Genomic DNA, 19,372 nt, shown 5'->3' on the forward strand with positions numbered 1-19,372 from the left:
ATTCCTGATTCCAAAGGTACCGACCGGGATTTGATCCCTGAACCTTCTGCTTGGGAGACAGAAGCCGTAACCATTAAGCCACGGAGCCGGTTGAATGGAACGTGGTTCTCTGTATGGCTTTTTGCGAGATGGGAGCAGTGGACAACAATCATCTCAACGTTTCCACTTTACCCGGGCTAACGACCGGCAGTTCCAGTTCACGATGATTTCCCTCAGGGGCGCCGACTCTGGGGGGGCACGGTACTTTTTGCCCCCCTTAAAATTTGGCTGGGGGGGCAGCCCATACATTGTGCCCCCCAGAAATTTTGGAAGAAAAATATTCTTATATCAAATATAAAAAAATCACAGAAATAATTGAAAATAATATCTAAAACTTAAATGGAACATTGTTTGTACACACGGATAGAATTCTTGTAAGCGAATCCGTAAAATAGTTCAAAAACATTTGTTGTTTTCGAAATCACTGAAATATTTTGAACAAAATCGTTTACAATTTTTTGGATTTAGATGCATTTTTTCTAAATCGACAACATTTTATCTATACCACTGTGCTCTCTAGGAAAATCAGTAAGCTTAGTACAAGAGCACAGATACATCGGTAAATGATTTGAAAGATGTCGTCAACATAGATTTTACGGATTTGCTTATAAGATTTCTATCTGTGCAAGTTGTTTCAAAAACAAAACCAAAAATGCTGATACATTCGATAATTTTTTGGGTAATTTTTGAAACGATTTGAGCCGAAAAATACAATTGTTTCGAACAAAGTAAATTTTTGAAAACTAGCGCACCGCTTTACTGAGAAACACAAAAAATAAAACCTAATCTGAGACAATTCAACACTCGATTCAACATCATAATCTTAAAAAACAGAAGTGTATCGCCCTCTGCAATTTATGATCGATTTAAAAAAATAAAAAGGCTATAGAAATTTTAACTGCACCCTCAAAAAATATGCCGAAAAATCAGGGAGTAGAGAATAATACTAAAAATAAAAAAAAATCAGGAAATCAGCACTATTGAGTATTGGGAATCCATTTTAAAACGTTTTTGGTCGTATTCTTAAATTCTTAAATTCTTAAATTCTTAAATTCTTAAATTCTTAAATTCTTAAATTCTTAAATTCTTAAATTCTTAAATTCTTAAATTCTTAAATTCTTAAATTCTTAAATTCTTAAATTCTTAAATTCTTAAATTCTTAAATTCTTAAATTCTTAAATTCTTAAATTCTTAAATTCTTAAATTCTTAAATTCTTAAATTCTTAAATTCTTAAATTCTTAAATTCTTAAATTCTTAAATTCTTAAATTCTTAAATTCTTAAATTCTTAAATTCTTAAATTCTTAAATTCTTAAATTCTTAAATTCTTAAATTCTTAAATTCTTAAATTCTTAAATTCTTAAATTCTTAAATTCTTAAATTCTTAAATTCTTAAATTCTTAAATTCTTAAATTCTTAAATTCTTAAATTCTTAAATTCTTAAATTCTTAAATTCTTAAATTCTTAAATTCTTAAATTCTTAAATTCTTAAATTCTTAAATTCTTAAATTCTTAAATTCTTAAATTCTTAAATTCTTAAATTCTTAAATTCTTAAATTCTTAAATTCTTAAATTCTTAAATTCTTAAATTCTTAAATTCTTAAATTCTTAAATTCTTAAATTCTTAAATTCTTAAATTCTTAAATTCTTAAATTCTTAAATTCTTAAATTCTTAAATTCTTAAATTCTTAAATTCTTAAATTCTTAAATTCTTAAATTCTTAAATTCTTAAATTCTTAAATTCTTAAATTCTTAAATTCTTAAATTCTTAAATTCTTAAATTCTTAAATTCTTAAATTCTTAAATTCTTAAATTCTTAAATTCTTAAATTCTTAAATTCTTAAATTCTTAAATTCTTAAATTCTTAAATTCTTAAATTCTTAAATTCTTAAATTCTTAAATTCTTAAATTCTTAAATTCTTAAATTCTTAAATTCTTAAATTCTTAAATTCTTAAATTCTTAAATTCTTAAATTCTTAAATTCTTAAATTCTTAAATTCTTAAATTCTTAAATTCTTAAATTCTTAAATTCTTAAATTCTTAAATTCTTAAATTCTTAAATTCTTAAATTCTTAAATTCTTAAATTCTTAAATTCTTAAATTCTTAAATTCTTAAATTCTTAAATTCTTAAATTCTTAAATTCTTAAATTCTTAAATTCTTAAATTCTTAAATTCTTAAATTCTTAAATTCTTAAATTCTTAAATTCTTAAATTCTTAAATTCTTAAATTCTTAAATTCTTAAATTCTTAAATTCTTAAATTCTTAAATTCTTAAATTCTTAAATTCTTAAATTCTTAAATTCTTAAATTCTTAAATTCTTAAATTCTTAAATTCTTAAATTCTTAAATTCTTAAATTCTTAAATTCTTAAATTCTTAAATTCTTAAATTCTTAAATTCTTAAATTCTTAAATTCTTAAATTCTTAAATTCTTAAATTCTTAAATTCTTAAATTCTTAAATTCTTAAATTCTTAAATTCTTAAATTCTTAAATTCTTAAATTCTTAAATTCTTAAATTCTTAAATTCTTAAATTCTTAAATTCTTAAATTCTTAAATTCTTAAATTCTTAAATTCTTAAATTCTTAAATTCTTAAATTCTTAAATTCTTAAATTCTTAAATTCTTAAATTCTTAAATTCTTAAATTCTTAAATTCTTAAATTCTTAAATTCTTAAATTCTTAAATTCTTAAATTCTTAAATTCTTAAATTCTTAAATTCTTAAATTCTTAAATTCTTAAATTCTTAAATTCTTAAATTCTTAAATTCTTAAATTCTTAAATTCTTAAATTCTTAAATTCTTAAATTCTTAAATTCTTAAATTCTTAAATTCTTAAATTCTTAAATTCTTAAATTCTTAAATTCTTAAATTCTTAAATTCTTAAATTCTTAAATTCTTAAATTCTTAAATTCTTAAATTCTTAAATTCTTAAATTCTTAAATTCTTAAACTCTTAAATTCTTAAACTCTTAAATTCTTAAATTCTTAAATTCTTAAATTCTTAAATTCTTAAATTCTTAAATTCTTAAATTCTTAAATTCTTAAATTCTTAAATTCTTAAATTCTTAAATTCTTAAATTCTTAAATTCTTAAATTCTTAAATTCTTAAATTCTTAAATTCTTAAATTCTTAAATTCTTAAATTCTTAAATTCTTAAATTCTTAAATTCTTAAATTCTTAAATTCTTAAATTCTTAAATTCTTAAATTCTTAAATTCTTAAATTCTTAAATTCTTAAATTCTTAAATTCTTAAATTCTTAAATTCTTAAATTCTTAAATTCTTAAATTCTTAAATTCTTAAATTCTTAAATTCTTAAATTCTTAAATTCTTAAATTCTTAAATTCTTAAATTCTTAAATTCTTAAATTCTTAAATTCTTAAATTCTTAAATTCTTAAATTCTTAAATTCTTAAATTCTTAAATTCTTAAATTCTTAAATTCTTAAATTCTTAAATTCTTAAATTCTTAAATTCTTAAATTCTTAAATTCTTAAATTCTTAAATTCTTAAATTCTTAAATTCTTAAATTCTTAAATTCTTAAATTCTTAAATTCTTAAATTCTTAAATTCTTAAATTCTTAAATTCTTAAATTCTTAAATTCTTAAATTCTTAAATTCTTAAATTCTTAAATTCTTAAATTCTTAAATTCTTAAATTCTTAAATTCTTAAATTCTTAAATTCTTAAATTCTTAAATTCTTAAATTCTTAAATTCTTAAATTCTTAAATTCTTAAATTCTTAAATTCTTAAATTCTTAAATTCTTAAATTCTTAAATTCTTAAATTCTTAAATTCTTAAATTCTTAAATTCTTAAATTCTTAAATTCTTAAATTCTTAAATTCTTAAATTCTTAAATTCTTAAATTCTTAAATTCTTAAATTCTTAAATTCTTAAATTCTTAAATTCTTAAATTCTTAAATTCTTAAATTCTTAAATTCTTAAATTCTTAAATTCTTAAATTCTTAAATTCTTAAATTCTTAAATTCTTAAATTCTTAAATTCTTAAATTCTTAAATTCTTAAATTCTTAAATTCTTAAATTCTTAAATTCTTAAATTCTTAAATTCTTAAATTCTTAAATTCTTAAATTCTTAAATTCTTAAATTCTTAAATTCTTAAATTCTTAAATTCTTAAATTCTTAAATTCTTAAATTCTTAAATTCTTAAATTCTTAAATTCTTAAATTCTTAAATTCTTAAATTCTTAAATTCTTAAATTCTTAAATTCTTAAATTCTTAAATTCTTAAATTCTTAAATTCTTAAATTCTTAAATTCTTAAATTCTTAAATTCTTAAATTCTTAAATTCTTAAATTCTTAAATTCTTAAATTCTTAAATTCTTAAATTCTTAAATTCTTAAATTCTTAAATTCTTAAATTCTTAAATTCTTAAATTCTTAAATTCTTAAATTCTTAAATTCTTAAATTCTTAAATTCTTAAATTCTTAAATTCTTAAATTCTTAAATTCTTAAATTCTTAAATTCTTAAATTCTTAAATTCTTAAATTCTTAAATTCTTAAATTCTTAAATTCTTAAATTCTTAAATTCTTAAATTCTTAAATTCTTAAATTCTTAAATTCTTAAATTCTTAAATTCTTTTAAACTATTTTTTTTTATTTTGGAATATTGAATTTTGTGTATCTGTTATTTTTTTCTAAATCGGAAATCTAAATGTATGTTTTTTTAAATGTGTATTTGTATTTAAAAATTTATGGAAATTTTGGCTTTTTACTTTTGTTTTTATTTTTAGAATATTTTTATTGTTAAATTTCTAAACATCTGATTATTTTTATTATTGATTGTTACTTCTAGAAAATAAGTGAGAATATCCCAATGAGAAGGAATTCTCCTTCCAAACATATAAAAAATTCCCCCCAATTAACATTCTTAATCACGTTTTAATAAATTATCTATTTCTAAAAAAATGGATTCCGGATGATAAAAAAATCGTAATAAAATGATTAAAATTCGTAATATACAAGAAACTTTAACATCTAATCGCCACTCTTACCTATCGATTTCGGAAAACAACCATGCCCCCCCAACATTTTGGACTAGTCGGCGCCCCTGATTTCCCTTCATATGTTAAAAACCACTTATGATTTTGGCACATATTCCGTTTGTCAGCGTTTCTTGTCATAACTGGCGGGAAAAATCTACGTGGAATCAGCTGTGCAGACCTCATGTGTGACAGGAATGCAGGTTGAGCGACTCCCACGGTCTATATCGTGTCTCTTGAATGATGTTTATTTTTTGTTTTCTATTAGGCTGCTACAAATATTTTTAAAAGTTTTTGTCACAGCAGAAATCAAAATTCCCCTGCGTTTAGAATCATTTTTAGCATGTTTGGGTTTATTAAAAAAAAATTGCGATGTACAGTACCGCGAAAAGTTTTTGATTTGGTTTTTTTTTTTGCTTTTTGCTGCCCCCCCCCCCCCCCATTCCCCCCCTTGACCTCGTCCAGAGCCGCGGGACAAAACCATTGAAAAATATTTGCATTGGCCTTAAAATTATAAATTAGAATTTAGCTTTAAATACATCAAATAAACCGTTCTTATTTAATCTGAGCGCACTGTTTTCGGTATAACCTCCACTAGAACTCTCAATTCCGACTCCAACGACCGTATCATGCGCGCGTCCTTATCACTAAACCGAAAAGCACAGGAGATTTATCCGGAGCCCAACTCCTCGCTAAAACATCAGCAAGCCCAGGAAAAAAAAACATACAAAAGCATCAACGCATTAAAACTTGTTTATTTTCACCCCACTTGCACTCTTTCTCTCTCGCTTCCTCTCTTTCTCTCCGACGAATCTCGTCTAATTCTCCAACCCACCACGCCGGAGGTCCTTTCTCCGTGTGTCTGATCCGGCAAAGGACGAACCACGCAACCGGGTTTGCTGGCTGGCATTTCTCGTTGTGCCGTCGCTCGGTACGGTCGTGGTCTAGTCCTAGAGAGGATATTGGGTTGTTTTGTTTCGAAGTTATATCCATTTTCGAGACTTCACGTCCGTGCAAGTCCTTTTCAAATTACCAAACGGGACTTTCTGTCTTGATAGGGGAAAACGATTATCTTTGAGTCGAGTTGATTAAACCGGAGTAAATCGAAATTATTTTACTAGTTTTCGTCATAAAAGTGCAAGTCCTTTCTAAATGTCAAGAAGAGGATAAGACTTAAAAAACAATCATCTGCCAACAGAGGAAAAACCAAGTGAATCAAATCAACTAATCTTAAGCTGCATCTTGAAACTCCAAGTCCATAACAATTGTGCAAGTCCTTTTCTAACAAAAGGACTTATTGCAGAAACCCAAAAAAACTAATCATCTTCGACCAAAAAAAAAAGCGGAAAACCAAATGAACCAAATCGATCCCAAAAAAAAGTCCTTCAAGTGAGGTGAAACCATTAGCAAAGTTTAATTGATTATTGCTTTGTCAACGGAGGAAAAAAAGACCCCAAGTCCGGCGTCCCGGAAGAGACGACGTCGAATTAGCAACAATAATAACAACATCAAAGTGATATTTGTCGTTAAGGGGTCGCAACCATCAGGGGTAACAAGAAACCACGGAATCCACTTCGTTAAGGGGAGAGAAAGAGAGAGAGAGACTGAGTGTATTTACAGTGCGGAAGTCCTTTCTTGGTTTGGACCGGGACCGGGAGGAGTGTCATTGCCGCGGTGATTTGTCCTTTCCTTAGGGCTTAGAGGCTGGTACGAGTGAGGGACGCCAAAATGACGATGATGGACTGGGATATTGACATGTAAGTAGATTATTGTTTATTTTGATTTCCGCGTGTTGTATCAATTAAGTGAAGTGTGTGATTTCTGTTTGGATTAGAAAGGACGATGAGGAGGATGAGGAAGTGTGTGTGTGTGTGTGTGTGTGGAGAAAAGGTAAACTGCGAAATGCTGTGCACATGGGTGAAAGGACACTTTTTTTTTGGGAGGAAAGGTGAAATCGAGAGGTGGCAGATGTGAGATTATTCGGGTGGATGAATTTTAAGGATCAATTAGAAATTCAGCTTTTGAAATTATTTAGGAGCACAAATATTACAAAAAAAAGTAAAAAGTCCTACATGCTGTTTAATATTTTGTTGTTCTAAAATCAACTATCTAAATTAAATTATGAATTGCATATTTTGCACCAAAAAAAAAACTTCTGCCCTTTTTTAATTCAAACTCCCTACCTTTTTCCCAGTGCGTGGCATTGCGTGGCCGAATGGTTACGCTGTCCGCTTTGTAAGCGGATGTTTCTGGGTTCGATTCCCATCTGCTGCAACCTTCCATCGGATGAGGAAGTAAAATGTCGGTCCCGGCCTTGGTTGTTAGGCCGTTAAGTCATTCCAAGTATAGGAGTCGTCTCCATGCCATAAGTACAAACAACTTACCAAACCAAGCCTACTCCGGTGGAATCGCTGGCGGCGGTTGGACTCGCAATCCAAAGGTCGTCAGTTCAAACACTGGGGTGGAAGGTTCCTTGGAGTAAAAGAGGTTTGGGTGCTCTCCCCATTCAAGCCTTCGGACACCTAGGTTCGAGCAGAAACTTGCAATAGAGACCACAAAAGACCCGGGGGTCGTTAATGTGGATGGTTTGATTTTTGATTGACCTTTTTCCCATTTTTTAGCAATTGTATAACGGTTTTTTGAAATCTTTTTTTTTTGTTCTTAATTAAAAGCAATAACAGTACGGTGTCCAAAAAACGCTATGTTGCGGAAACCTAGATTTTTGATTGTTTTTAAACAACAAAAAATAAAATAAAATGTTTAGAACTCGCGATTTGCTATTCATTGAAAATTCCCCTATAGAGAGAATTTTGTCGTAAAAATTGATGCCAGCTTTTAGGAAATTTCTTGCTGAACAATTTTGTTTTATGATTTTTTTGAATTATGATTTTCAATTATTTTACTAGGTGACGTAAGCAAAATTACGAAGATATATAATATATAATATATAAATATTATAAATTAGCCGTATTGCGTACACACAATCGTATTTATTCAAAAATTTAGTAAAACCCAATAGGGACCATTCATAAACCACATGGACACCTTAAGGGGGGGAAGGGATTGTGGCGATTTTCCAAATCTCCAAATGTCCAAATGTCTACGGGGTTTATAGAAGGTCCCCTATCTATGATACATTCCAGACTCGATTATCCGAAGGCCTTTGGAAAAAAATCATTCAGGTAATTAAATCTTCGGATAATCGTATTATAACAAAATAGTTCTCTTTTTTTTAATTGTTGAGCTTTGGTATGACCCTTGAACTACTCTAATGTGATTAAAAAATTGCAAATTTTCTGAACTTTTCAAAACAATATTTTCAGAAATGGTCACTTATGGTCACTATTTAAAAAAATCAAAAAACTGCAAATATTTCGCTGAAATCAAACTTTCCGGGGCTATATCATGAAAACGGGGCTCTTTATCAAAAAATCTGTTAAGTACTTTTAGATTGCAAATTCAATTTTACATGAAAAAAAGTTAGGTCAATTTTTTTTGCATAAAATTTCGATTTTTCCAAAAAAAAAAATCAAAAAACATAGCTTGCCGGCAAATTTTTTGACCGTACTTCTCTATGGCTTAAAAGATGCGGGATTTTGTCCCCTAAAACATATCAAAAAATCTCGAACATCGAAAAATATACATTTAAAAAAAATATTTATTTATAATTGAGGTTTTGTAAAAAAAAGTTAATTAAAAAATCGGCAAACTTTTTTTTCCGTGTACCTATAGTAGTCCGTGTAGTCCTAAACAATACCTACAACTTTGCGGAATTGATCAGAAAATTCACTCAAAAGTTACAGATTTTCGAATATTTACGTACCATTTTTGTATGGACAGCTGCCAAAATTGTATGGAGACTTGTATGGGTGAACCAATGACGCAAAATAGCTTCTTTGGTCTTAGGGAAGGCCCCCGCAAAGTTTGAGCCAAATCAAAAAATACAAATAAAATCCTTTTCCGATTTGGTACAGAACTGCTCAATTTGATGTTTTATTTTAAATAGGAAAAAAAATGTATTGTTCATGATTTGAAACTATGGATAATCGACTGTAAAATATTATTTTTCAAAATTCATGCTATTCTTTTAAATTTAAAATTTTCGGCAAAATTAAAAAAAATTATCTCGATTAACTTAGTTGAATTAAAATGTTTTTTTTTTTTCTGAATGACGCTTACGTCACATAGTCAAATAAACGAAAATAAATTGATTTGCATGTCAATTGCTGTGATAAAAACCATGCAAGAGATTTTAAAACATAAACATGACGTGGTGTGGTGTAAATGATAAAATGAAGTTTTCAAAAGAAATTAAAAAAACGTCATTTTTATTTTACTAAAATGGCTAAATCTTAGCACTGTAGTGACAGCAACTAATAACTCAAACATCAAATTGTTCAGTAAGAAATTTCCTAATAGATGGTAGTACTTTAAAGAGCAATTCGCAAAAAAATAATTTCATTGATTAAAGTTTGACATGTTGCCAATGAGAAATGACGAATTCTTGGATCACTAAATACAGAACATTACTGATAGGACCCCTAGCATGGATTTTCAATGAAACACAGAACAATTTGAACTAATTTTTGAATGTGTTAATATAAAATATTCTACAAAAACAGTCATGTTTCTTTAATTTAATTATTTTCATTTTTTTTTTATTTGCCTGAAACTTTGGTGAGTACCTTCCATGTGACCAAAGAAGTCCAAAAACCTTTTCTGTGAAAAAAAACTAAGGTTGGACTGAAATTGTCTAAGAGTTATTTATATTCTACATTTAAAAAAAATATCGATCTTTTTTTTGCCGCAATATCCATTTTTTTAAAGAATCAGTTTCCAAATTCCAGTTCAAATAGTTTTTGCCCTTGCTGAGCTTTACTTTGAAGAACTTTTTGTAAAAATTCACTTTTCAATTACCAAAAAGGTAATATCTATTTTTTCACAAAGTCCTTACTAAGCAACTCAAAAAATATTGTAGGAAATATTATGACTTCATTTGTTACTAAGGGCTTTCCCCATGCTTGGGTCTGAAGGACCCTGACAACGCCCCAGCCGGTTGGTCTTAGAGCCACGGCCGGACTGGGGTGGGCTCAGGGCCTCTTTTCGCGCTGGCGGGGCTAGTCAAGCAAGAGCTCTTTCTTTCAAGGGTCGGCTCGAAGCTCAAGGAATCAAGGTACTATTTTAGTTAAATTAAGCACTGTATTTCTTGGACTCACGCTGTGTATGTGTGTGTGTTGTGCGGGGCAGGTTGGCTGCTACATCTGCTGCTGTTGGTCACCTCCGATGACACTCTCGTGGCTGGCTTGCTCCGGAGGTCCACGATCGCCCTCGACCGCGTCCGGAACCTGGTTCTGGAACTTCTGGCATGCTCTTTGCAGGTACGCCCACGCCACGCACCAGGAGGTGGGGGGGCTGCGCTGGTATCTCCGGCCTTGCAGGCCGACATCTTGTGTGTGGGTTAGACCGGGACCACGTGGTCACGTGCCGGGTCTTCAGGTGGTTCTTGGATGGACATTCGCTGGATAGCCTTCGGCATCGAGTCCGTCACTTCGGCGTGCTGGTGGCGATCGTTCGCGGTCGCCGCGATCTGGTTCTTGAGCGGAAACCTTGGGTCCTTCCGGCGAGAACACAGGGGGAAGGAGGGGGGGGGGGTTAGAGTACTACTGGGGCAGCTTTTAGAGCTTCACTATCGATTTCACTCGAGTTATACCTGATTCGCCGATATTTGCCTGTGCAACTCCTCTAATTTTCCACTTACTACATGTACAATGACAAACTTGCTAAGTCTTGACGATCACTTCTTGTTCTTCAGCTCGATGTTGCTTGCTGGGAAGGTCAAGTGGAAAAGGTCTTCCAAGTCGATGCTGACCTTCAGTAGAGTACTCTCTCGCTTCTTGTTAGCCCCTTTATTCCCTTTTTCCTCTAGTCCTCGCCTTACAGTACTACTTCGTACTTTTCTGGTAGCAATCCCGCAATGTAGGTTTGTACAGTGTGTTAACAAACTTTGTTCCTGCGGTTTGCAATAACAGTGTGTTTTATGGTTATGATCCCTAGCTGTGCTCTGATTTTATATTGTTTGTGATATTTATTTTACTTTTATTTACTTGACAATATTTAATTTTAAGACTACACAAACTCTCTAATCTGTGATACCCTAATTTTAATGTAAAGCTTGCAAAATCCTCCTAGTTGCCCATGACTGATTAAGGGGCAAAGTAGAGCATATAGCCGCAACGGTAACACATTTTAATAAAAAAACAAAAAATCTTTCCCAGTTCCTGAGGGGAACACCCGTGAAGGGTATCGGGGCCGGCATTTACAAATCAAACAATTATTAATTAACTTAATGTTAACACCAGTTATGTTGGTCCGAGCCGGGATTTGAACCCCGATCTACCACCCACTTACGAGGCGGAAGCGTTTGCAATAAAGACAGATAAATAATGAAAGACACAATTTTTTTAGTCCTTTCGCAGACAAATTTGCGATTTTTTTTGTTCGAGAAAGCAGAACATTTCACAAGATTTTATAGTCCTAAACATAACCTACAATTTTTCCGAAGACACCAAATCGACAAGACTCCGCCTCCCGGGTCTCCTAAGTGTGAAGGTATGGCACGGGGAGAGGGCACCGAAAACCTATATTTACTCTTAGAATTTTTTGCGTCCGCCTCGGGATTCGAACGGGCGAACTCTGGATTTTGAGTCCAGTGCACGGTCCGATTGATCTACACAGGCAGACAAAAAAACCCAATTACTAACTAAGAAAAAGAGGCCAAATTTCTAGAATAAAGGAATTTGGTCTTTTTTTATTTCAGTGTTCACAGCCAAGTTTTGTAAAACACTTTAACCTGGAAGATACTTTGTCATACTACATTGAACAATTTTTATCATCGCACTTTAAGCATCATCCCAAAAGCTTCTACATTATCCTGCCAAGCCCATTGTGACTCACATTACGCACGACCTTTTTCTCCTCATTCCCCAACCATTTATGCTCCAAAATTTGCCTCCATTACAAACGACTCTTTTTTCCCTCCCACACCCAGCTTCAACCTGGAGCTGGACGAGCACGCCCTGGACTACAGCATCCAGTCCATCATAGCGGCGGACGGCGGAGAATCCCTGTTCAGCACACTGTTCCAACAATCGCCATCCAGTCCCACCGCTAACCAGGACGACGACGACGACGATGGCCAAACATCGTTCCTGTCGTCCACCACATCATCATCGTCGGAGGAACTTGGCCTGACCTCGGCACTGTTCCCGCTGGACGCCATCATCCTCCAGCAGCCGCCGTCGCCGCCACTTTCAACGTGCTCTGCGCCGACAACGACGTCCCTGAAGACCCACAAATGCATGTAAGTTGTTGCGTTGGTTGGTGAATTCACGCAGTTTTCCGAATGGCAGTTGTATAGTTTCGCCACTATATCTACACAAAAACCCTTGGCAAACATAACCTCAACCATTCGTGTCCTTGGTAGATCCTTCTTTTCATGGGGTTCCGAAGGATTAGGAAATTACTTACAAACGATTTGAACTTGATAAATACCATTAATGCCCGACGTTCCCCGTGAAACGCCCGGAGTACGGGGAAGTAATTATTTGCTTTGCAACCGATTCCAAAGGATTAACTTCTGAATGGGAAATGAGCGCTCACCGGTGTTGTGTGTGGTGGTACGAGGTCCTTCCCCATACAAACTGCAACAGTTGTAGTTGCTCCAGGACACACCAGCGAATTAAAGATTCACGCACACATGCTCAAATCACGCAATTTTGGTATTACTCAACATTGCGACACATTGCGGAATCAATATCCGGACAAAGTTGTTGGCATTACGGCAAACAATGGAAAATCGATTTCGAAACCAAAAGTTTTCTTCAAACACATTAAATTTTCATCCCACCGTTTCTCAATCCCCTTGTAAAAGAAGCAAACAAAACTTTGATTGAAAGCACACACTCACTCGCAAACACTCACAGTCCAAGATGAAGTAGAAGAAGAAGAAGTTTTGCCGGTGTGGTCCTTCGATGAAGTAGAAGGAACTTGCCCCCGCAACTAAAACAATGAGTTCTGTGCAGTTGTGTGGAATGACCAATGGCTATTTCGCCCCTCAAACTTGTCTTGGAAAAGTTTCTTAGAACACAATGGACGGTGTAGGACAAAAGAGGGAACGTAGAATGTGGTTTGAGGAGGTAAGAGAAAGGAGTGCAGTTGATTGGAATAGTTGAAGAACAAAAGGCTAGTGAGAATGACTGAGTGAACCATTGATTTTAAAAATTTAATTAGGAAATATGAAATTCAGACAACTTCAGACAACAGCTACAAGAAACAATGCTTTTGTTTGAAAAATATATATTTTGTTTTCGAATACGAAAACTCAAAAAACTTATTCAACGTTAAATCAACTAATTATGCTAAAAATCAGGGCAATAAATTAATACACAGTCCGAGGTTCTTTTGTCTCTTAGAAAGCAGTTAGTGACATCGTTTTTCTCGATGAAACCAATCCCATGTCCAAATTTGCTACTACAGTTCAGACTCGCTTACCTATCCGAAGACCTTGGAAAAATTTCACTTCGGATAATCGAATCACGAAAACTAACAATATTTGTTGTCTTTTTTATTACCGAGCTTAAGGATGACCCCTAAACCACGCTAAAGTGAATTAGATTTTTAAATTCCAAGATGGCAGCCAAAATGGCGGAGATTAAATATTGGTAAAATGTATTTTATATTTTAATAAGATATCAACTATTCGAATTTTGAGTAAAATGGTGTTGCTGAACACGAATTTGATGGTAAAAGTGAAAAATAAAAATACGACTATTATTTTTTTGTTCATTATTTGATTACTCGAAGTCCAATAAAAACCTTCGGATATTTGAGTCTGGACTGTATTGGTAACAATGTTGAGCTACGTTAAAAAAAATATTTCTAATATTGAGCAGTGTTTAAGCGCCTTTAATCAAAAACATAAAATAGTGTTTTAGGCAACAAATTGCAAAAACTAGTATTTATAATACTTTATAAAACCTCGTTTGATAAATGTACGACCCGTGCTGAAAAAATCGAGTTGTGCCAGCGAGTTGCAATAGTAGTTTATGAAACAAGTTGCAAAAAGAGGATTTTTTCAGCACGAGTCGTACATGTATCCAACGAAATTCACCGAGTTGAACAAATACGAGTGATGAAATAATCATGTTTTGCAACGAGTTACATACACCGTTTTTTGCACTTCCGTAAAACACCCTTTAAACAGAATTATAGTACAAATGGAAAAGTAAAACTTTTCAGCATTTGTTTTGAAAAGGATTACTATTTAATTTTGATATTTTTGGTACAGAAAATAGGCCGCTTCGTCGTTCAAGAATGTCAGAAGTTTCACGACGGAATTGCCAAAAATATATTTTTGCAATTCCGTCGTGAAACTATTTACTTTTCCTGTCATTCTTGAACGACGAAATAGCCTACTTTTCTGTACCAGAAATAACAGAATCGAATAGCAACACTTTTCAAAATAAATGCTGAAAAGTTCTACTTTTCAGCACTCAAATGGGTGCTGAAAAGTTGAACTTTTCAGCACTTGTTTTGAAAAGTAACACTTTTCAACATTTTTTTGATTTAAACGATTTATTGACAAAATACATGAAAATTTGACATAAAATTTCACTCAGTGTGTGTTTTTTGGAATTGCAAAAAATGTTGTATGGAACTCGTTGCAAAACTTGATTTTTTCAGCACTCTTCGTATTTATCCAACTCGGTGAACCTCGTTGGATAAATGTAAGACTCGTGCTGAAAAAATCCTCTTTTTGCAACTTGTTGCATAAACTACTATTTTGCAATTCCGCTGTGAAACTGTGTCAACTTTTCCGGTCCTTCTGGAGACGCGACACGGCCTACTTTTCCCTACCAAAAATAACAGAATGGAAAATTAACACATTTCAATACCAGTGCTGAAAAGTAAAACTTTTGGGTGCTGAAATGTTGAACTTTTCAACACTAGTATCGAAAAGTAACACTTTTCATTCATTTTTTTTTGTTTTGAACTGTGAATTTAATAAATACATGTTTGACATGAAATTCCATTCTAGAAGCGTTTTTCGAAATGGCAAATAATGTTGTAAGCAACTCGTTGCAAAACTTGATTTTTTCAGCACTCGTCGTATTTATGCAAATTTTCTTTTTGCGACTTGTTGTATAAACTACTATTTTTGTTACACTGTGATAACTTTTCGAACTTACAATGTTTCAAGGTACTCAAGTTTCATTCAAAAACATGACCAAGCTTTCAAATATATCTATATTCCAATGCACACCAATAATATTTTTTGGTGTTCCTTGTGACCTCACGGTTTAACTGGAGCAAATTTTACGAACATTATACTTAACCAACATAAATCCGAAAACTAGACAATATTGTATAGGTTAAATTTGGTTAAAAAAAGCTTTTTGAGTCTTTGATCGGATTTTTACTTACCTGGCCTTATAAATGAATAGACCATAAAAAACGGGTTAATAGACTTAATTTGTCGAGTTAGTTGCAATTTTTTACCCATTCCAGGCCTGAATATTGGCGAAATGTAGGCAATTGTCCATATACCATACAATTAATCTTTTTTACATCGACGTCGTCGTGCTATCTTGTCGCACCCGCCATTTCGACGTTCCGAGAAAAACGCGTTTTAATGTTTGACCTTGAATAAACAAAAACGAGAGCACGCAATGTAAACAATAACAAACACGTTTTGTTTGGCTAATCATTCTGTGCAGGAGTCCCGAGTTATAATTGAAAATGTTTACGGTAGTCTAGCTTGTACGTGCGTCAAACGCATCCTGACCTGAAATCCCTTTGGCTATTTGCCGCACTTACATCAATTTTCAGAGAGTGACAAGATAGCACGACAAGATTGAAACTGCTTTCATATGGAAAATGGCAAAAATTTTCGGAGCTTTTTGGCATTCATTGAATATCTAAGGATTGAAATCGAATTTTGGGGATCTGTGAAGGTCAAAAGATGTGGCATTGTGAGATGCACAAAATGGCGTTCTTAACTTATTTTGGCCCAAAATGCACGTACGACAAGTTAGCACGACGGCGACGATATGGACAATTGTCCTCGAGGGGTGCGGGGAGTTAAGATTGCCAAAAAAAATGTCCACGTGGTTTATGAATGGTCCCTTAATACTGTTTTTTACCGATAGAATGTTTTCTAGTTTCCAGTTATGATTCAGGGCGATAAATATCAACTATTACTGACTTGACCAAAATGGATGTAATTGTAATTGGCATCAGAAACATCTTAACTAAAATTTTGAAAGAAGAAGAAGTTCAATTCAGTTTCTGTGGCCGTAAGTCGACCCCGACTAGAACCATACCCAAATACATTGAAATTTTCATGTCTTAAACTATATGGACCCTTTAGGGCGGGAGGATTGGCGACAGTCCACGCTCCATACAAAAAAGTAATTTTTGTATGAACATTGTCCATGAGGGATGAGTTAAAATTTCCTAAAATAAAATACACTTTGTTTATGAAACAACTTCAAATTCAAAATTCTGTTATAAATCATAACTGATTGAAAATTGTTTCTTAAGGAAAAGATATTGGTCAGAAAATCATAACACAAGATAATTATTTCCCTGAACAAAATGAGTATGCAAATTCTTATCACATTTTCATTATTGGCCTTGAAATACAGCTTTCGAAAACTATTTTTGCAGTTTTATTGTGAAACTTTTTACTTTTTCTGTCATTAATTGAGTGCTAAAAAGTTAAACTTTACTACTAATCTAATCTCGCCGTCAACATAACATTCAAGCGGAGATACAATAGTTTCACCGAAAAAATCAAAATCAAAGGGGTTTCCCGGAAATGCAAAAAAAAATTGTATTCAACTCGTTGCAATAAATCATAGATCTATAGATAGATCTATGATGGCTATAGCTTCAACAAGCCAACTCAATCTAAACATACACATATGCACCCTCCCTTTAGAGACTTATGAATTGATCTCAGTTGAAAGGATTTTTCAAATCCAAATTAAAATATCCTGCATAAGAATTTTTTCTGATAAAACACAAATAAGACTGAACTTGTTACTGTACTTGAATCATCTTTTTGGTACTTGTTGCATAAACTACTATTTTTCGCTCCAAAAATTGTATTATTTATTTGCGAAATCATGCTGCTACGATTTATTCAACGGAAGCTTCTGTTCAAACCCCCACTTGCGTCAACCCAACCAAAACGAAACTATTGGCACTACGCCCCCCGGGGCATGGCCTTCCTCTAACGTGGGATTTCTGCTCCAGCGCCTCTGACGAGACAGGAGAAACCGGGACCGACGTTTTACTTCACCATCCGATAGAAGCTCAGTGGATAAGGCGGGAATCGAACCCGCGTCTCATAGCATCATCGGGATCGGCAGCCGAAGCCGCTACCCCTGCGCCACGAGACCCACCGTCAACCCAACCAAGTAATATTTAATTATCGTTTCTATTATTTTTACCCTTCAACCACCGCTGAACTCCCCACTCAATCATTCATTCATTTATTTCCCCGTGCAAAATTCTTCGTTCATATTTAATGCCCCTCCCAGCGACAAACCTAGCGAGTTCCAACTCTTTCCGCGGACGCGCATTTTCCGCCCCAAACCGTACCTAATGTTGAATAAATGTTTAACCTTGCGGAATTGTGCCCGCGATTATTGTTATTTCTTGGCCGCGACCGCGCGGAAAATTTCAATAGTTCCGCCGCCGGATCATAACCCCTTTTCTTCGGCGGGGTGGTCCGACGGTGCATTTGAAATTTGGTACGCTTTTCAGGATTTGGGCGTGTAGTACAACTGTGCAAATAAGCAGAGCTCATTTTTTGGAACTCGGTAAACAACAAGGAACGAAAAAAAATTCTTTACTTAGGATTTTGCGGCGAAAAACTTTTTCCTCCCCGGACCCGGTGGGGTGTTTTGCTTTCATTATCTTTCAATTTAGCGGGAAATTTGTATTTATGTTGAACCTTCGCGAGGGGCTTCCTTTTGCCTGAAGTTTTGAAGTCGGTGGGCGCAGGATAAAAGATGAAAATTAAACGAGAAAGTTACGTCGAGCAAACGGAGAGTGAGAAAATGAGGAAAAAAAAAAGATTTTCCATGGCCCATTACGCGGGTGGATGGAGCTGAAGAAAAGAACATTTTAATTACAAATCTTTCCTGCTGCACTTTTTTTCTGTGCGGAGGTGGTGGGAAGCCACCTTTTTGCGTTGCAGCTTTTGTGTTGCGAATTAAAAAAGAAATTTACACCTGGGAAAGGAATCGAAAGGAGAAAGAAAATGTTCGATTTTTATGTAATCACTTCTGGAGCAACATTTGAAACGGGCGCATAATTACTTTGGCAGCTATTTCGCAAATTTCTAGACAACAGAAATCTAAGGATTTCTACTGTTTTGGATCTCAAATCAATTTCCCGGAAATGTTTGAATAATTAATTCTCCGCAAAATCACACGAAATCGGGAAAAGTTACCCCGACTCCTCTTCGAAGTGCGTGAAACTTTGTCCTAAGGGGTAACTTTTATCCCTGATCACGAATCCAAGGTCCGTTTTTTTATATCTTTCATTTCTGAACATGCGAAAAAAGACATTTTTTTCAAAAATTTGAATCCTGAAATTGTGATTAGATGGAAATTTGGTGTCAAAGGGACTTTTATGTTAAACAAGCCTTACCCGACAAACTTCGTCTTGTTGTTTTCTTTTCTTGACATTTTCAGCTTGTTTGCTTATTCAGCCTCCTGTGATCAAAATTTTATTTAACGTAACTGTCCCAAACAATCTGCAGATTTTCCGGAATCGGTTCCGGAGTGGCCAAAGTTGTCATTTTTGGCGTAAGAACCTTCCTTGGACTTTTACAAAACCAACGCAACAAAAAGCACCTCGATACGACGCTCCGTATTGAACTTATTCGCGTTCGAACAAAACCGTCGAAATTTTTTATATATATAGATAGAAGACAAGAAAATTGGACGCCCGATTTGATAACGTACTTAAAATTTGGTAAAAACTTATTTTTCATCGGAAATAATACTAAAATTGTGACAGTTTTTCAAAGTTTAACAATGTTTTGCAAATAAACATAACGAGTTTGGTTGTAACAATCACGACTTATCGCTTTTTATGAAACAAGACTTAATTTTGAAATAGTAGTTTATGCAACAAGTTGCAAAAAGAAGATTTTTTTACAACCGAAATCAAGTTTTGCAACGAGTTGTTTACAACATTTTTTGCAATTCCGAAAAAACGCTTCTTGAATGGAATTTTATGTCAAACATTCATGCGTTTAGTAA

General features: G+C 33.0%; 1 protein-coding gene across 1 annotated transcript in view; it reads left to right on the forward strand.

Moving 5' to 3' along the window:
• LOC120420348 (zinc finger protein 835-like) overlaps positions 1-19,372 on the forward strand; it is a 32,917-nt gene that overhangs the window by 6,180 nt on the left and 7,365 nt on the right. The window contains 1 exon segment of the mRNA XM_039583343.1: positions 12,021-12,393. Within this exon segment, the coding sequence (XP_039439277.1) occupies positions 12,021-12,393 (373 nt within the window).

Source organism: Culex pipiens, chromosome 2 (assembly GCF_016801865.2).
Source record: "Culex pipiens pallens isolate TS chromosome 2, TS_CPP_V2, whole genome shotgun sequence".
Lineage (NCBI taxonomy): Eukaryota > Metazoa > Arthropoda > Insecta > Diptera > Culicidae > Culex > Culex pipiens.